General features: G+C 38.5%; 1 protein-coding gene across 2 annotated transcripts in view; it reads left to right on the top strand.

Annotated features, from left to right (window-relative positions):
* atrnl1a (attractin-like 1a) overlaps positions 1–18,983 on the top strand; it is a 342,626-nt gene that overhangs the window by 67,464 nt on the left and 256,179 nt on the right. The window contains exons 12-16 of one of the 2 annotated variants that reach the window (XM_085477017.1): positions 12,518–12,602; positions 14,119–14,330; positions 15,599–15,717; positions 16,921–17,037; positions 18,062–18,194. In XM_085477017.1, the coding sequence (XP_085333143.1) occupies positions 12,518–12,602; positions 14,119–14,330; positions 15,599–15,717; positions 16,921–17,037; positions 18,062–18,194 (666 nt within the window). The remainder of the gene's footprint in view (positions 1–12,517; positions 12,603–14,118; positions 14,331–15,598; positions 15,718–16,920; positions 17,038–18,061; positions 18,195–18,983) is intronic. The other variant, XM_085477018.1, reaches the window with a different exon arrangement.

The following is an 18,983-nucleotide window of genomic DNA, read 5'->3' as shown; positions in this document are numbered from 1 at the left end:
AAAAAAATCGAGTGAAAGTGAAACATGAACAGGAAAAAGCAGCATGTTGGTGATGGTGGTTCTTTAACTGTATATTTATCTGCATGTAAGGTCAGCAATGCTTGCCAGTGTCTGTTAGTGGTGAAATAATTGTTTTACTGCAAAAAAAAAGTCATTCAGAATAATCGTCTGCCAGTTTTTATACTGATCAGTGTTTCTTTGACTATGTGATCAGGGGTGTGAGTGAGACATTCATGGCATAGAGCCTCGGGTGTGGTGGTTAACCTTGTCAAATCTGATTTCTAATCACATGGCGCTAATAGTGAGAGGCAATGGAGACCCTTTGTTTATTTATTTAAGATACTTTTTAGGTTTTATTATATTCTCGAGGTGCAGAATATGTTAAAAATTTCCGCTTAGCCACAGTTCATTCATTCATTCATTTATTTATTCATTTTCAGGCACAACAAATACCTATATTGAACATAAAATACACAAAACAAAAAACAAAACTTGCCTGAAAAAGGAGTGGGACGAAGAAAACTTATTAAATCCCACCCCTATACTCACTCATCAACAAAAAAAAAACAATAAACTTCCCGCAGCTACGCCCATCATTGCATACAGACCCATCAACAGCCCCGGGCAGATACAAGCATCTAAGCGGCAGCTCGCAACCAACAATTAGAGCCTTCATAACTGAATACAGAATATATAAATTATAAATTGCATTACCACAGGTAACAGGCAGTAATAACTACAAGTAACAGACACACATACATATACATACATATATATCTACACACACAAGTACATATATGTACATACATACGCACACTTTATTTTTTATTTTTTATTTTGGAATCCATACCAGCAATGGTAAGAGGACAGACATTACAGAGCACACTAAAACCCATCATTGAGTATACTGTGACCAGACCAACTGTTTGTAGAGAAATTTAAATCTATGAATATTTTTGCATTGTTTCAATTGTAAACTCAGACTGTTCCAGATTTTCACACCACATACAGACACACAAAAGCCTTTACGGGTTGTTCGAGTTCTGGGTAATTTGAATTCTCCAAAGCCTCTCACATTATAAACCTTTTCTCGAATTTCAAATCTAGTTTGTAAATTTGCCGGTAAAAGTTTAGTAAAAGCTTTATACAAAATTATGGATGTATTGTAATTAACCAGATCCTGGAATTTAAGTAACTTTGCCTGAAGAAAGAATTTGTGAGTATCCAACAGATGTCAGTGCAGTATGTTGGGATGTTGCTGGAATTTAAAAGCTCGGAACAAAAGGAGCAGAGCCTTAAAACGTCTAAATGGAAATCATGTAGGGATTATACTTGGGAAAAATATATTGTAGAAAAAAGTTTTATATTTTTAAATATTGTTAGTTAGAATGTTTTTTTAAATTTACGGTCTGCCAAGAATTGGGAAAACAATTTTATTGAAGCAGCAATTATAGATTGTTTAGGCATCGCTGGGTGAAATGAGCAAGTTTTCATATCAGGGAAAATGAAACATGCTAATGCTTACCTAGCTTTTTTTGTAAGGGTCAGGAGCTTGTTATCTCTGAAAGTTGGTGGCCACATCCACATCACAAATGTTAAATGTAATCAGATTAAATATTTTTTTGAGTGCATTCATAGAATTACATACACCCAGCACTAGACTTGACCAATTATTCATCTATTTCGCCATCTTTATGTAGGTGATGTTGATGCTCTCCTCTTGTTTTCAAAGTTGCTGATCAGGTTTATTATAGTCCTTTGAAACCTGTCAAGTGATGTCATGACCTGTTGTATTGTCACTTTAACTAAAACTTTAGTTTTATCCAGAAATCTCAACCACTGCTTCGACAGCAACTTCTCAAACTAAGATCCACTAAGAAGCTTTTTAGAGTAAGTAAGTAAAATTTATTTATATAGCACATTTCACAGATAAAAATCACAAAGTACTTCACAATAAGATCAGACATACAGGTTAAAATTAATTAAAAACCCATTTGTATAAAAATGTCTTCAGCTGCTTTTTAAAGGAGTCAGTAGAGTCTAGACAGCGTAAAGACAACGGCAGAGAGTTCCACAGCCTAGGTGCCAGTGCCTGAAAAGCCCGATCCCCACGTGTTTTAAACCCAGTACGTGGGACCACCAGTAGCCTCTGACCTGAAGACCTAAGTGCTCAGGATGAAGCATGAGGTTTCAACAGGTCAGAGATATACTGGGGAGCTTCACCGTGCAGAGCTCTAAACAACTAAAATTTTAAAATGAACCCTAAAATTTGCTGGAAACCAATGAAGAGAAGCCAAAACTGGAGTAATGTGTGACTTCTTGTTTGTACCAGTTAAGTCTTGCCGCTGCATTCTGTACAGACTGAAGGCAATCGAGAGCTTATTTGTTGAGATACGTAAAAAGACCGTTACAATAATCCAAACGAGAAGAGATAAAAGCATGAAGAATCATCTCAAGTTCTGCTTTTGACACCAGCAGTCTGAGTTTAGAAATGTTTCTTAAATGATAAAAACAGTTCCGGACAAGTTGTTTAGAGTGTTTCTCAAGAGTTGTTTAGAGTGTTTCTTAGAGTGCTTTCAGCCATGACAGAAGGTCTGCCTATAATGCTAATGTGCTCAGCTATTCCGTGTTTGAGTTGTAGTTGAAAGCTGCAAGTATTTTCTTTTAAATTTATAAAAATGGGCTTTAAAATGCTTTTTTGTACTTGGAAATATCAGCCCACTGTCCAAATCTGTCGTCCTTCCCACTCTCTCTTTCATATTTCTCGTCACTCCTGTAAATTACAGAACAACAGGAAAAAAGCGACTGCTGATATTAGAGTAGCAGGTGTGAGAAGGGTGATGAAATAAAGGAGAATAGTGCTAAAGAAGGAGAGAGGGACGAACACGGAGTGGAAGAGAAATAAAGAGTAAATGAAGTAGGGATTTAGGGAGGGGAATGGAAGCACTGCGGACTTGTGAAAGAGAATTACCTAAAGACATTAAAGGTGTGCCAGGGTGAAGATGATGATAAGCTTGTGAACAAAAGGCAAAATAAAAGGTGATAAACAATCAGGCATGGGTTTACAGAACGTCCCCATCTTAATGAAGGTGAAAGCCAAATGGTTTCAGATACTGTTTTCGCTCCATCAACGCTTGCAATAAATGTGTGAATTTACGTGTCCCTTAACTCTGTGCAAACACCCCTGTCTTCATAAATATCATAATTTATTCATTACTGCTTTTATCACCTGCAACATTTGTCCGTTTTCTAGCTTGAGTTTACCGGAGAGGCAGATAGAAGCTGCATTATAGTTTAGGTGGGAAAATGAAAAACCAAGAGGAAAGATGATGACATGAATGATCATCAGCTGGAGAAAATAATATGTTGCAGTCAAATATTTATTTGTTTTTTTAAATATTACTCATGTGTGTAACTTAACTGGGCCTTTGCACATTTTAATCTGGCCCACATGTTGCTTTAGGTTCGTATTCATTTTGCTTCACCAAGGTGTAGCTGTGGCCTGCACAGTGACACTAGGGCCGTGCACCTATCAGCCTAAACAGACGGGCGAACCTCCACAGCACCTGCAATCTAACTAAAGCTTCAGTTGCACAAGGCCGAGACTCCTCCACGAGAACTATGGATGAACACAGCAGTCTACTAGAGGGATGGAAGCTATTACAAGTGGTTTTAACCGGAGCCATGTATACCTATTGTTGACCATTTTCACCTGGACACTAGCAAGCAACTTTCAGCAATCATTCGTCAACCAGTCAAGACCAACCATAGCAATCAATGGTTAGGCTGTGCATAAAAATGTTTACTATAATATTTTGTTTATAATTACAGTTTTGTTAAAACTGCATATGTGTCCTTTGTACAAATGTGACATAAAAGGCATTTTGTACATCAAGCAGTTCTGATGGGGACCAAGAGTTTTTCCAGTGTTATCGTTATATTATGCTTGGCTAACTGACTGCTTGAGTTTCCATAGGTAAAAGCTTAAGTATATGCTTGCTGGCTCACTAGACTTTGATCAAAATAGAAAGCAACCAACACTCCTCAGTGTTGTAACTATAAAAGTGAGCTTTCAAGCTATGATTTTCTCCTAACCATAACCATGTTGTTTTTGCAAACGTTGTGCAAAAACTGAAACTCGAGGCATTTATTCCACCGTTGGAAGTCCCGCTGCCTCTTAAAGGGACTGTTGTTTGGTGTAAGTGAAAACGCGTTGCCCATTATTTCTGTCCACCGAAGTGGAACAACCACCATTAAATCAGGTAATAACTGAGTTCTGGGCTCTGCCCTGCAGATTGTCTACTTGTAATATTTATGGCAGTAATAATAGTTAACAACCATACAACAAGCTGCTAACATTCAAAACCAGTGGTTATGTTTATAACACAGACATGAAATATATGATAATTTCATAAACACTGAACAGTTGGTTTGGTTTGAAGTAAAAAAAAAAAACCAAAAAACAAAACCGTAAACATCACTATCTGTGATAGGAACACTTTTTGGTTAAGAGTCAGCATTGGATAATTATTTTGGTTAAATGAATAATTAGGTTAAGGTAAAGAATGATTTTGTTATTTGTTCTCCGAGGCAGTATAAACAGGTTTCCTGTGTCAAAAAACAACTACACTTCGACCCACACTTTATTGTTCACTAGCTCTTTCTTCTGTGTGTGACAGTAGGTTTTAGTTCAATGGCAGTTTTACGGTTTTGCCCTGAATACAAACACCGGCTGCTCTGGGATTTGCTTAAACAACCAGTGCTGTTTGTTTTCTTGGGAGAACAGTCTGAAGTATACACTGTGTTACAAAAATGTACGACTTGGGGGTCATGACATTCTGAGACAGCTGCAGGCTGTTTTCCAGTGTGGCTCTCTTCTTGCACATTATAGCGGGCTCCCCAGTGTTATGGACTGCATCTTCTGCAATGAAGCCCTTTCAAAGCAAGGATGTCAAGGTTTGGCTAAGAGAACTGGGAGAGCCAAAGTGACCGCTGAGTAAGGGTTCAAATGAGTTTATGGAAAGTTCAAATAATGAACTTTGAGTTGGGTGAGAGCAAGACTAGATTGTTTGTGAGGAATGAGGAGGCAAAAGGAAAACTTGAGCAAAGGTGAACCAGGTGTAGGAAGCCATAAGCCAGCAAGCACATTTAAGGAAACCAGGACCACACAGTGCTGGAGGTTTTAAATTCAGCAATCAGACTAACCACTCACGTAAGGTGGCTTATTAACTCGATAAGTCAGGCCAGGAAAGGGCCAAGAGAGCTGGCATCAGAGCAGCATAATTTACAAAGAAAATAAAACTATCATTTTACAGCAAAAATACAAAAAGGCTAAATATTACAGGTTAAAAGTGACACGGCTGCTGCACACAAAGCTAATGCTTGAGAAGAGTTTTGCATGTATAGTATTATTTAGCACAATGTCCTGGCTTCTAATCTGTTTGAAACCAGGACAGATACTGTGTAAGTTAATAGAAATATCAATTTCACAGTTCTTTCATTAAGACAAAGAACAACCTCACATGAATACAATTCTGTATTCCATTATATTAATATATTGTTTAGATGTGCGTAGGACAATTTTAGCCTTATTCTTTCAACTGCAGCTCCTGCAGCAATAAGCAAAGTGAGTTCTGAACTGTCTGAAAGCATCTTTTAGCCAACAGGAAAAACCATCAAACAGTGAAGTGAACATTTTATAGATGCTCATCAGCAAAAGACAGAGTTCAAACCTGACTGTCTTTAGGATCCTCCAGGTGATGTAAGGAGATAAAACTGACTGTGTGTGTGTGTGTGTGTGTGTGTGGTCAATGACCAAAAATTAAAGGAAAGTTCAAATATAGCAAACAAAACATACACATTAATATATTGATATAAATATTTTAGTTCAACTTATGTATTTTTTAAATTTGTGTTTCGACATATATCTTATTCTTTCTAGTAGAAGTTTATCTGGTTTACGACCTTGATCTTAAATATCTTCTTAGTTTTACAGAATTACTCCATCCCTGTTGTAACCATGTTCCTTGCATAGTACATTATATTTTTTGACACACTGGCAGTTGAAATTTGTTCTTCGTTTGTTTTTTGGGCATTTATTTTTTTTAAGTAAAAAAAACCCTAATGATTCCTTTCACTACAGAGTGTTGTGGTGCCAGGTTTCTCAAGGAATTGATTAATTAAATACCCGAAAGGAAATATCAGCGTCAGTTTCTTACAGTCCAGGATGAAGAATTCCAATTAGTGCTGAACAACCGACCAAAACGAAAAGATGTTCAGTTTACTATTGCCTTGGTTTAAGGAAACAAAATAGTTTATGTTTCAGTAGTTGCATTTTTGCTTAATGGGATAATTAGACAAGCTAAAAGCTGCACTAGCATCATATATCAGTGTGGAGTGTGTCGCATGGAATTCCTTTCTTTCCTCACTGTGGTGCAACAGACTCCTCTCACCCAGAGAGGGATTATGTGGAATTAAAGGCCTCCGCTGGGCCAGTGTGGTGACTGTTAACACACTCAGGGTTATGAGGAGCTTAAAAAAAAGAAGAGTTTAAATCTGAGCCAAGAAATGTCTCCTAGCTATAGTTTCCTCCTTCCTGTCTTCATTCTTTCTCTTGCTGCATTCACACTTTTCCTTTAATCCCTGCTAACTTTAGCTAAATCTGTGATTTTTGCCCTCAAGTTAAATTTGAAAATTTTGATTTTTACTTTGTTCTTTGTGATTCCTGTCTTTGGTTTTTAATCATTTACAGATAATGTTACCTTATTAGCTGTTTACTTCTCTATTGGCATCTGCATTTATAAGGGCTGATAAATTAAATTGTATAAAGTGGAGACCATCATCGTGAGTAACCATCATTTTCCGACCAGAAAGCACTTCAACTTAAATGTGTCTGGAAGTCCACAAACATAACAACCAGCTGATCCGAGCATTGTTGGGCAGAACTTAAGCAAGGAATACGCGACAAAACCCCTAAAACAAAACAAACAAGATTATCTTTAAATAGAATTAGCATATAGTCTTTACTAAGACAATATGCTATCTCTTTATTTTTCTTGCATGTTTGAAAAAAGAATCTATTCTATTTTTAACTCACCAGCTTTCATTGTGAGTATTGGTCTTAAAATCCTGTATCAGTGAATTTCTAAGTACAAGAACTTCACAATGAAGGCATTTATGAATCTCCTTATAAATGGAAAGAAGTCAGAAGAAAACGTCTTCTCCTTCTTGTTACGGTGCTGAAGTTACAGTATTCATATTGGCACAACGTGGTGTAGATACAGGAAAGGCCCCTATATCGTTTGTTTACATGTCTGTGGCTCCACCCAAACATGAGGTGATGAAAAACACTTTTAACTGCGACATTAATTCTGCATGTGCACAGACAGGGGAATTTAATAACAAAAAAGGAGAGAGCTGAGCTGCTTAAAGGCTTTTCTTCTTGTTCATGTCAAAGTTTATGCTGTTGAAGTTTCAGAGAGGGCAGCAATCCTCAGACCTAAATAGGACCTTTTATATAAAATTCTACCTCCCTCTTTTTATTGTTAGACTATTCCAGGGTGGCTTTGTGTGAGTCACAGTTCAAAATAATCCTGGTTTATCATTGTTGTTACTGCCCATGTTCCAATCACATAGAACTGAGAGTAAAAAATAAATTAATTAATTAAAAAAAAAAAACAGAAACGGAGCATTTAGAACCTCCTAAGTTTTGGGCTCACTGCCCCTTATTTGTATGTATACTGCTTTCAGTGTTCAAAACAGGGCATGTTTAAACATCCTAACAGTATATCGACACAACAAGAAGCACAATATAGCTCTTATACCCTAAGATTGCTGAACCTCTATAAGCAGGCTATCAGGGGCACTCAAAAATCCTCAGACTAGCTACTTTTTTCTCCTCCAAAATGGCACTAAAGGAGGCCGTGCAGAGGTGCTTCCTGCAGTGGAACACAAGTTACTGAGAAACAGTTTTTCTTAAAGTGGCTTCAAGCAGCAGAACAAAAAACATCAGTTGGCTTTGACAATAACATCGTAACTAAAAGCACAGCAGATAATTTATTTGATTCTTGACTTTAAAGAAATACAAATTTGTTTCTGGAAAGTCTATGAGAAATGTGTTAATTGCTGTCATTCTGAATAATGCGTCTCGACTGAGCACAATTTGGTCATTTATGGGGGAAACTTTTAGTGTTAAATAGGACATGCTGTGAAAAATACTATACATGTTTAGAGTTACGACAGGGGGTTGCTTGGCTTCGTATCTACGCGTCTTCACAGAAAGTGTTGATCTGCACAAGTTCTTTTCTAAAGCTCTGCCCTCTGTCGCATCTCTTCAGGAGATAATTAATTAGTTCCACCTGTGAAGTCACTTCTCTCCATCCCTTGTTTTGTCTCCATTTGCTCCTCCGTTCCTCCCTGTCTCTGCGCTCGCTGCGAGCGGGGGCGTTTGGAGCACTAATTTGTTTTTGTTTTGCCGCGCTAACCTTGGAGGGGTGACATGACGTTATTAGCTTCTCCTGCTCTTCTGCTGCCACACATTAGATTCAGGTAGACATGGAAGGCACTTTTCATTTGAATTTAATTCTCCCCCTTCAGCTCTCCTTCCTCCCCACTCCCATCCTCCCACATCCTCCCTTCCCCTTAACCGTGCCACCCTCACACTTCTAATTAGATTTTGGGGGAAAATGAACTCTGATTAAAAACGCAGTCCTCTCCAACCTGACACACCATAGGCGCACGCCCACGCTCTGTGTGCAACACGCAAACACCTGACACATACACAGATCTCGCTGAAAGGCCTGTGGCAAGCTGAAAGCTTGTTTGGAAGATGTTGGAAGTCGGGATGTATCTGAGGAGCAGACAGTGGCTGCCGTTCAAACCTCCATGTCCTCCTCCTCCTCCCGCCTTTCTCCATCAAGTTCTCCATTAGCACAGATCCGATCAAACTGTCAATCAGCCCGGCCGCACGGCTGCTTCGATCTGGACTCGTGATTTCTCCCTCTGTCCCACCATGCATTATTAACACAGATTTTCTCATATCCTAAAAGGAAATTAAAATCTGTGTGGGTCTGTGTGTGTGTATGACTGTATGTGTGTTGTGGCTGATAAGTATCTGTTGAGCCTGCAGTTCTTGGGTGGACAATTTGACAGCAGTCTCGGGGTGGCTGGTTATGGCTAGAGGATGGGATCAAAAGTCACAGAGGTTGTAATCTTTTTTTCATTTAGAGCTTGTTAGAGAAAGATTTTTAGCTGTGGCTGGAGGTTTGAGGTCAGCTTCATCATCATAATCAGGCTCTTGATTCACATGCACGAATCATAGTTCCACATTACATTTTCTTTATAGAGTAGAGCTTTCAAGCACAAGTTCACTCCTACTTCCAAGGTGCATGGGGAAGCTCTGGATCCTCAAGAAGTAAAATCTCAAAAATGCCACAAGTTGAAATGTGTCATTCAAACAATAAGTAGACAATAAGTCCATCCATCCGTCCTTTTAACAGCATATCCATTTTAGGTACCATTCCCAGCCTCGTCAGGGTTTCCCAAATTAATGAGAACTTGTCATAAAGAAAGGTCTAGATTCAGTCAAACTGGAAGACACAGGAAAGGGAAAATGACGGGACACAAAATGGAAAAATGAGAATACTTTTTTTTTCCCTAGAGGCATTTACATTCAGAGTTGCTAATTCCTTTTAATAATTTTTTTGTCCACTTAGGATTTAGTAGAATTAGTACCTCAGATTTTATTGCTTCGCTTATGTTAGAAAATCCATCTTTTGTCCATGTAGTTGTTACTATCCATTCCCTTAGAGGTGGAGTCACAACGTTGAGTCACCTACAAAAAAAAAAAGAAAAGAAAACTTTAAAGCGTTCAATCAGAAATCTGTCCTCTCACCATGAAGAGGGCTTGAAACTGTTTACCTTGGGCTGCCTGAAGCAGCACAGAGATGCAAATCTGCTTGTTTACTGTTTTCTATCTTTCTATTGGAACACAGATTGCAAACAGCTGGGACATTTCGGTCAACAAAAGCGAGAACTCCACAAAACAACAAAACCGTATTATTTTTTATTATATATTTCTGATGCTGTTGGTTATTAGTTTGCTTATTTTAGCAGTTATGTGTCTTGCAGACTGTTTCATGTGGTAGATTCTCTAAATCACATGAAACATACAGCAGGTCTCCGAGGGTGTTTATTGGCTTCACAAGAACTGCAAGGCTTATTAATTATTAATAATTATATTATAAAGTGAACATAAAAAAAACACACGGAAATATTAACGTAGGAAGCTGTTGACATTTTGTCATAATTGTCTTGCAGATTAATTAAAAATAGCGCTGGCTTTAATAATAACCTGCTTATTTAAAAGATATGGGCCCGTTCTCTTTTTAACCGCTCTCTCACTGACTTCAGTAACAGTAAATCAGTCCAGAGAAAATAACAAACCAAGCGCACCTTGGTATATTCAGTACTAACAACATGATTTATTAATTCTGATGCACAAATTCAAGTGAAGTTTTGGTTGTAATGATTAATTCTGGAGCAAAACAAGTGAATAAAATATCGAAGATAAACGTCAGCTGCTTTATTCTGCAGCCAGCACAACTTGGAAAGTTCTCAAGGAAACAAACTCCTGCCTCACTGCTGATTCCCTGTAGTGCCTAAGCTTATTTCAGTGCTCAGAGTGCCAACTGCCACAAGTGAAAAATATTTAAACTTTTAGCACCACGTGTGACTCAGGCTTTAGATGGATGTTAGATGCCATATAGTTGTGCACACCTGGATCCCACACTGAGTGATGATTACCCAGGTAGAGGTGCCAATTTGATTCAGGTCCTTGCAGGTTATATTAAACATGAGCTGACAAACAGCTGTGTGTGTGTGCAAAGCTCTAGAAATAGATGCTACAAGGATAAATCTCCACACTGGAGTAAAAATGTCTAGTGTTAATAGCAGCTGTCTTATAAATTATTTGCCCTTCTTTTGTGCATTCTTAATAAACTTTTGGTATTCTGCTTCTCATTGTTTAAACCCTAAGTTTTATTTATTCATAAATATTATTCATCAGTCTTTTTGTCAAACAATATTAAATAATAATTCCATTTACATGGTTCTTTTGCAAAGTGCTTTGACAGACTAGCAAAGCCGAATCCAGAATTTCAACAGAAAGCTGGAAATTAGAGCTTCCTGTTTAAAAGCAGTTAAAGAAAAAGACTGCACAAAAATGTAATGACATCACATAATAGTGAGTTTGTAAAAATGTGTTTTTAGAAGTGATTTGAAGGAGGTCGCAGATTATCTCCTCAGGGAGGTCGTTTCAAAGCCCACAACTTACTCGCTTTAGTGATTTTTGAGTTTCTCGAGCAAAAAGACTTGAGAAATCTTGCTGTGGGAGGTTAAAAATCGGTTAAAACTTAACCTATTTAAAAAAAAAAAACCTGAGTTAAATACCTACAAACTGGTGCTGTTTAATTTAGCCGCACAATCACCGTTCTTCAGAGCTGCCTGATTACATCAGCATCACTCTTCTTGTCGTGTTAATACGAATGACCTTTAACCTCTGCTAGTTATGAACCCATTGCTCTTGGCGTTGATTAGAATAACCTCTTTTTGTCTGTCCCATCACTGCGTCCTCTGTGGCATCCCTCGCTCTTAAACAAGCGCTCCCAATTAGCACAGCGCTTAACGAGGTCGTTAGCAACCTGGTGTCCTCAACTCTACCAGCGTTCTGTGTTTAGGGAAAGGCGCCTATAGCTAAATGGCACATTTACACTCACAACTTGGACTCCTTTTCCATCTATCTCTCTCACACACACACACACACACACACACACACACACACACACACACACACACACACACACACACACACACACACACACACACACACATACATTCAGTCACTCAGTCATTTCCATATTAATATAATGGGAGTATGTAGGGGTCATTAAAACATCAGAGAGTTGTAAAATCCAAATAGTAAAACACACAGAGCTGAATAGCACCAATGATAACTTGAGAGGGAGAGAGAAAGAGAGGAGGCTGTTTTATGATCATATTTGTGGCATGATGTGTTTTATGAAGTCAGCTCCCACATTATCTCCCCTATCATCTCTCGATCGCCATAATTCGATGTGAGAAGGTTATGGTAATGAGTTCTTATGGAATTGGGGGAAGGGGTTGAGCTGTGGGTCACACTGTACTGCTCATTGCTCTTGCATATAGTACGTATGGTTCTCCTTATTCTTCTATTATAACTGCATGGGGAAAAATGAAGACAATATTATCCAGTCGTATATTATCGTTAGCATTACCAGTTAAGGAAAACTGTAATTTTGCTGCTTACAGTGATGTTCACAGTAGCTCTTTGTCTGTTTATTTTGTGCAGTGCATTATCACTTCCTCAATAAGTGGGTTATTTATGTTTTGGTTTTCAAACGCTGCAGCAGTATAGCAGCACACACTCACGAGTGAATATATTCCTAAACATCATTGTGTGTCTGCATGTGCTCGTCCTCAGCTTGTGATGAGTGGACTGTCCTTCCCAGACCAGGCCTGCACCGGGACATCAACCGCTTTGGACACTCTGCTGTGGTTAGCAACGGGTGAGTTTCTGCTTTTCATAACACGTCCCCCTAACCGATCCAATCCCAGACTCTATCTGGCTAATTCTTGTTTCCACCCTATATACAATAGTAAAACTTTGATAGAAAGTTCTTTGTAATGTATTTTCTGAAGTTAATGTAATTTTGGAAGGAGAAACAGTCATAGCCTACAAATAACGGTAGTTCTGCCCAAGGACAAGCCCCCGTATTACTAAAGGTAACAGAGTATTTTATTTTTTCTGAGTGTATCTTGAAATAAAGCGATTTGGTTCACAAAACATGCATGAACTTGCATTTCCTAAGTGTTTTCTTGTAAAAGTGCCACTTTAATCATAAATCTGTACCTTTACCAATCGTCCTTTGGACATTTCAGCAGTGATATTCAACCTTCGAAAAATATAAGAACAAGCCTTCCTGCTCAAATTACATTCATGCAAATAAAACACATCTATCCACAATGCGTGACACTCCAGCACAACTTTTTCATTTCCTTGATGTCTTCCTGTGATGTCCTTCAAATCTTGAGCGTCTCAGGTGAATTTTGCCTCTGCCTTCCTCCTTGACTGGTATAGTTTTGTTGTGTAGACTGTTTATGGATTGATCTTTTTTTATCTCAATCTTATATTTAGTTTTGGTTGGCACTTCTCTTGTCACTTCTTCCTCCGCCTGCTCCTCTGAAGCTCCCTGTTTAGAAACTACGTCTCTCCCACCTCAGCTCTCGCCTGTATGTGGATGTTTCTCCTGCTACACTCTGTCAGAAACTTTCTTTGCACTTTCTATATATAGATACTGTATATATATATATGTCCACGTGTATTTCACTTCATTACCTCGAGACCTATATTCATTTCTAGTTTTTTCCTCTATAACTTTTTCTCACCCTCATTCACATGCAGGCGGATGTGTGAATGGCCTTTGGGCTCTGCTTTCTAGAAAGATGTGGTTTTCAAATGACTTATTACAGCTATGTACAACAAAGAAAACCCTGCCGTTGATGCACTGAGCATTTCTTGTTGCTCATAGGGTTTAGCCTGAAAACAGATTTTGATTTTCTTGAAAAGAATCTGTGAACATCAGTCCCAGACAATCGGAGAGTACAAGACATTTTGTTTGGTGAAATAGAAAAAGTTATAGTGAAAATATAAATATCAGTGCTTTGTGATACTTAAATGTTTGCAGGAGTTTCATCGACTGACTTATTGCTGGGCTGAGAAATGACAGCCTGACCTGTTAACACCATTTACCCACCAAAAAGTCAGCTTTGAGCTCAGAAATGTCAGCTTTGAACTTCACAAGGACTGCTTCAAAATAGCAGCTTTTCTTTTTCACCCCCCCCTCACCACCACCTAAGTCCAGGTTTATTTTTAAAGGTGTTCCTCTAACTTTCTCCTCCTTTCTGGAGGCATTTCTCATCTGTATAAAGCGTGTAGTGTCTCGCTGTTGCTTCCTTCCACAGCTCTCTGTATAAGTTCTCTTTTCCTGTTAGTTTGTATAATCGTCCCTTCTTCATCTTCAGCTCCATGTACATCTTTGGAGGCTTTTCTGGTATGCTTCTGAACGACGTGCTGGCTTACACGCCTCCATCCTGCCAGGCCTTCTCTAGCCCAGGTTTGTGCGCCACTGCCGGGCCAGGTGTTCGTTGTCACTGGGTGAAAAGTAGATGTGTCCCCTGGAAGCCAACACCACCCGACCACATTTTTCCTGCTCCTTTCTGCCCTGCTCGGCCTGGTATGTTATGCTTCTGTTTACCGAGCAAATTCTTTGCCATTTATATGCATCTGTTTCTTTGTTTCAGTCTAAATATTTTCACTGCCATGTCAACATAGTTTTCCTGAAATGTACCACACAATCAAGCACAAGTGCAACTCCCAAAAGGCTTATTTTTTCACAAGAATCGTAATTATTCTGGAGGGCTCTGAAGTATGTTTGCAATTCATAATTACAGGAACAGAAGGTCAGCACTGCAACAATTACCTAATTTCAAAGTAATTAGGATCGGTCTGAACCAGATGTAGATGCGGTAGCTCTTCCAGGTATTCTGCTTCAGGCACCTCGCTCGAGGTTTAAGTAGAAAGTAATTATGAAAATGATTTTGCTGTCAGTTTTAAATGGAGCATAAGCCCACATGGATTGAATGAATTAAAAGATCAAATCAATGGGTTTGCATTTAAAAGCCTGCTCATTGCAATTCACATACACCTTATCTAACCTTCATAACTCATGACAACATTTATGTGTCATCCCAAGCACACAAATCCCATTAATGTCCATAAAAACAAAATAAAATCTAACCTTAATTTAAAAGTTAAATGCTACATTTTCAATTTTTTTTCCTGGGTAATGCGATAAATGACTAACACACGCCAAAATACACCCCAATAACAGGTTAAAATGTGTTCTTTACTGACGCCAGAATAACAAATTATAGAAACTATAGTTCAAAAAGAGCATGTAGTCAAACCAGCAGCCTTCTGAACACTGATCATCTCTTCTACTGCCTGAGCCAGCCTGTGCAATCTATGTTTAGCATGTTGAGACAGTCTTAGTGTTAGGTCTGCAAATCCCGAATAACGAAGTTGTCACTTGGTAGCTTCCTGATTATTGCATCCAAATATGGTAATACATTTTATTTTACACTGCCCTAATAGTTTAAGTAGTTGTACATGTTCACCTCTGTGCACTATATGTATTAACTGACTGATAGACATTTCCATGAAAATCACATTTACATCTTTGCTAGTCAAGAAGTCAAATCACCAACAGATGAACTCTTTGAAACATTTGTTGGCTGATTTCAATAAGTGGAAATCGATTACTGAAAGTAAAACTGTACGAGTTGTGCTCAGTCCATAATAGTATGAAAGCATTTTGTCCATACACTTTATTTAGACAGTAACAATACAGATTAGGGGGGAAAAGGCTGTGACCTAGTGTCTTTGTTGCCTTTGTACCGATGTGCTTATGTTTTTTAATTTGTCTGTGTTCTCCATTTTTAGACAGTACAGATGAGCAGTGTTTCCGCTTCTCAGACTGTGCGAGCTGCACTGCCAACACAAGAGGATGTCAGTGGTGTGAGGACAGGAAGTGCATATCTGCCTCAAGCAACTGCACTGTGGTGAGGCTTTACTGACTATCAGTAAAATATCTATGGTAAACCTTATCGTATAGTATTGATAGTACAATAATTGAATTAAATCTTTGATGGAATACTTAACATATTGGTTCCTGACAATGCTAGAAGTCATAAAAAGTGCAAAGACTGTTCTGTCAGTGGCTGAGCATCAATGCAATTTGGCACCATAGAAAGTATAAAATATGGATAGAGGTAATTATATTTGTATAAAAAGGGCTAATCAGCTAATTGTAGCTTGTATGGTTTTCATCCATAAGCTATATAGGGGAACACACACATTTGCTAGTTAGCTAAGTGGCATACAACACTCAACAAAACCAAAGCAGAAACTTCTTGGATGGTCTGTGTCTCACAGCAAGCCATAATCTTAGATTACTCAATAAAACGTGACAAAAGACAATGGAAAGGTCGAGTGTAATGACCCAAAGTATTTAAAGCAAGGCCTGCCTCCAGCTGCCTAATTTGGGACACCTGTCAAATTGGCCATGCCTAAAATGCCCCACTTAGTTATTATAGAGCTGTGAAATTTGACATTTTATCATACAAGTCTGTGCGGATTGACTTGCTTTTGCAGTCAGTCTCAAGTGACCATTAAAGAAAATGCATTTAAAAAATAAATAAATAAATCTCCCGAGGCCTGAGGCTTTTCCTTGTCTGTCACCAAAATTGCACTCAGAATTGGAGATGCAGCCATTTGGAAACGATCCTTTGTTGAGCGTGAGCTGAAAACGTGAGCTGATAAATGCTGGAAGAAAGTTCAGAGGCTTTTCATATGACTGGTTAAAGGAAGAAGCTGTCGATGTCTTATATAAAGTCTTAAAACAATCAACACCAATCAGTGTGATCTTTTTAAATGATCACACAGACACATACGCTCATTTAAGGTTTTTGTTTTTTCTTTTATTCTCTGAAGCATCAAAATGAACATTTAAAAAAAATAAAAAGCAAAGTAATTGTTGGGCTGAAATTAAACTTGTTATAAATATTTTCTCGTGTTATTTTGTTACGTTTGCTCATTTTGTTTCCTCCTTTCACAGTCTCTGTTTTTAATCTCAACCCTGCTTTGTGTGTGTTTCTTTGTGTGTTTGGCTATCTGTTGCTTTCTTTCTGTCTACGTGCTTGGCTGGATTTGATCTGAATCTGTGAATGGATCGGACTGTTTGTGTGTGTGTGTGTGTGTGTTAGCTGACTCTGGAGCTGGCCCAGCAGCATGGCGGCGCTCTGTCTCTGTCTCCCCCTCCGTCCATGTTGTCTGAACATCAGCTGAGCTTGTGGAAACACGGAGCCAGGAGAAGGGGACATGTGTGTATCATTTGACACTTCCTGTTAAGCTTCAGGTTTGGGCTGCAAGGTCACAGGTCAGAATAGCCCCTAAGGTTATGTGGACACTGGGGGGCAATATAAGTACAAATTTGCATGTATTTCATGCATTTCTTCTTTCTCCAACAAGTGGTACTAAAAATGGTGTGAGAAAAAGAACACTATGGTGTGAGGAGCTGTTCACGTCATTGAGTGATGCAGAAATTGTTACTGATCAAAAGCTTTTGAAGGTTTTGGTAAATAATTTGTAAGCAATAAAGAGAATCATAGAATATGGTCTCTGTTCTGAGACAAGACTTGTCATGCTTGTTTGAACATGAGTCTGTTTTTGGATCAATCCAAATGACACATCCATTTAATGCCATTTCAGGAGCAGAAAAACAAAATGTACGCTCAATAATCCTCAAGAAAATACGTAAGCAAAAATTGTCATGAAAACAGGACATGAGCAAAGACCTCTCCTTGGCCCTTTGTCTAACCTTCAAGGTTTTCATAGAAATCACTTTTTAGTTAATATGCTAAGAAAGTGGTGGACTAAAAAAATGAAGGTCAGGATTGTATTTACCTGTGCAATCATGGATATAAAGATGTGTCATCCTTTTGCAGAAAATGGGATTTTGTTTTTTAGGCTAAAGTACACTTTGCTGGTACCTGATCAAATTAGATTTTTGTGTTTTTTTTTTTTAAACTTTTAAATAAAAAAAACAAATTTCCTTTCTGTTCTGAAACCTTATAGCTAAAACTGCTGCAGTGTAACTGTGCAGCATATAGAATAAAAACTACATCTCAGTATAATGTGTCCTGCATATTGATTTTCTTTTCCACTCTGCATGTTCTGTTGGCTGTTTAAATCACCACGCCCATTTATACTTTATTCATTTTCACCATTTGTTGCACACTATATCGAATTCTCTAGCTTTACTGTATTTATTGTTGAAGAGAAAACTGTCAAAGAACTCTAGCCCGACTGATATTATTTCCTGTTATTTTGTGTGTGTGTTTGAAGACGGTAAGAGACTCATCCAGGTGTAAGCGCAGGGAAGAGCTGGAGTGTTTCAGGCTGGCCAGCTGCAGGAGCTGCTTGCTGAACGTCAACTGCCAGTGGGAGCCACAGCAGCAGGAGTGTCAGGCGTTGCCTGGTGAGGAGAAACACTCACGCATGTAACATAGTAGCAAGCAAATTAAGTACCTCAAGTTAAATTCATGAAGCTCATTTTATTCCAAGTGAATCTGAAAACTTTTTCACCCGGCTTTGCAAAGTCTTTGCACAGCATGTTTGTGATTTGCTTTCTAATCTGCTTCCTCATGCAGATTGAGGCCATATGCAGCAAAATGAGAACACCTTGAGAATCTACTCTATTTACATAAAGAGTTTACAAATGCACGCATGGATAACCTGTTTTATAAATGCTCTGTGAATCTTTTTGATGATATTTACGACAGTGTAGCATTCGCCCTGAAGTGACTGCAGTACTTTTTCAGAACTACTGGAATGTGTGTTATATAAAACATACTGTGAAGTAAGACAAAACATTTTGCATGTTCCCACGCTAACCAGTGGCATAGTCTTAGTGGTCTTCACAAATAAACACCCTCATATTCAGGCAAGCATACATTCAGACAGGATTAGTATGAACACACACATAGAAGCATGCACACACTTGAGAAATGTGCTCTGCACTCAGCAGCATAGAGAAGTAGGCCAATTAGAAGTGTTTACTGGATGTTCTGAATATGAATCCTTGGATGACTAACAAGTTTGAGTTATGCTGTGCAGCCTTAAAGCCATAGCTGCTCCTACTTTGACTTTTACTGCTAGCAAATATAGGGACACAGGAAACACTCCTGCTACTTGAGTCCATAAATGATGCAGTTCCATGTTTTATTGTGTTATAAGGACCTGCTGGGTTCATTGGCAAAGACTTGTG

Source organism: Copadichromis virginalis, linkage group LG13, assembly GCF_057382275.1.
Source record: "Copadichromis virginalis isolate Kocher_CV1m ecotype Utaka linkage group LG13, C_Virginalis_male_GT1.1, whole genome shotgun sequence".
Lineage (NCBI taxonomy): Eukaryota > Metazoa > Chordata > Actinopteri > Cichliformes > Cichlidae > Copadichromis > Copadichromis virginalis.
The sequence above is the reverse complement of the archived record's forward strand: the minus strand, read 5'-3'. Positions and strand labels throughout refer to the sequence as shown.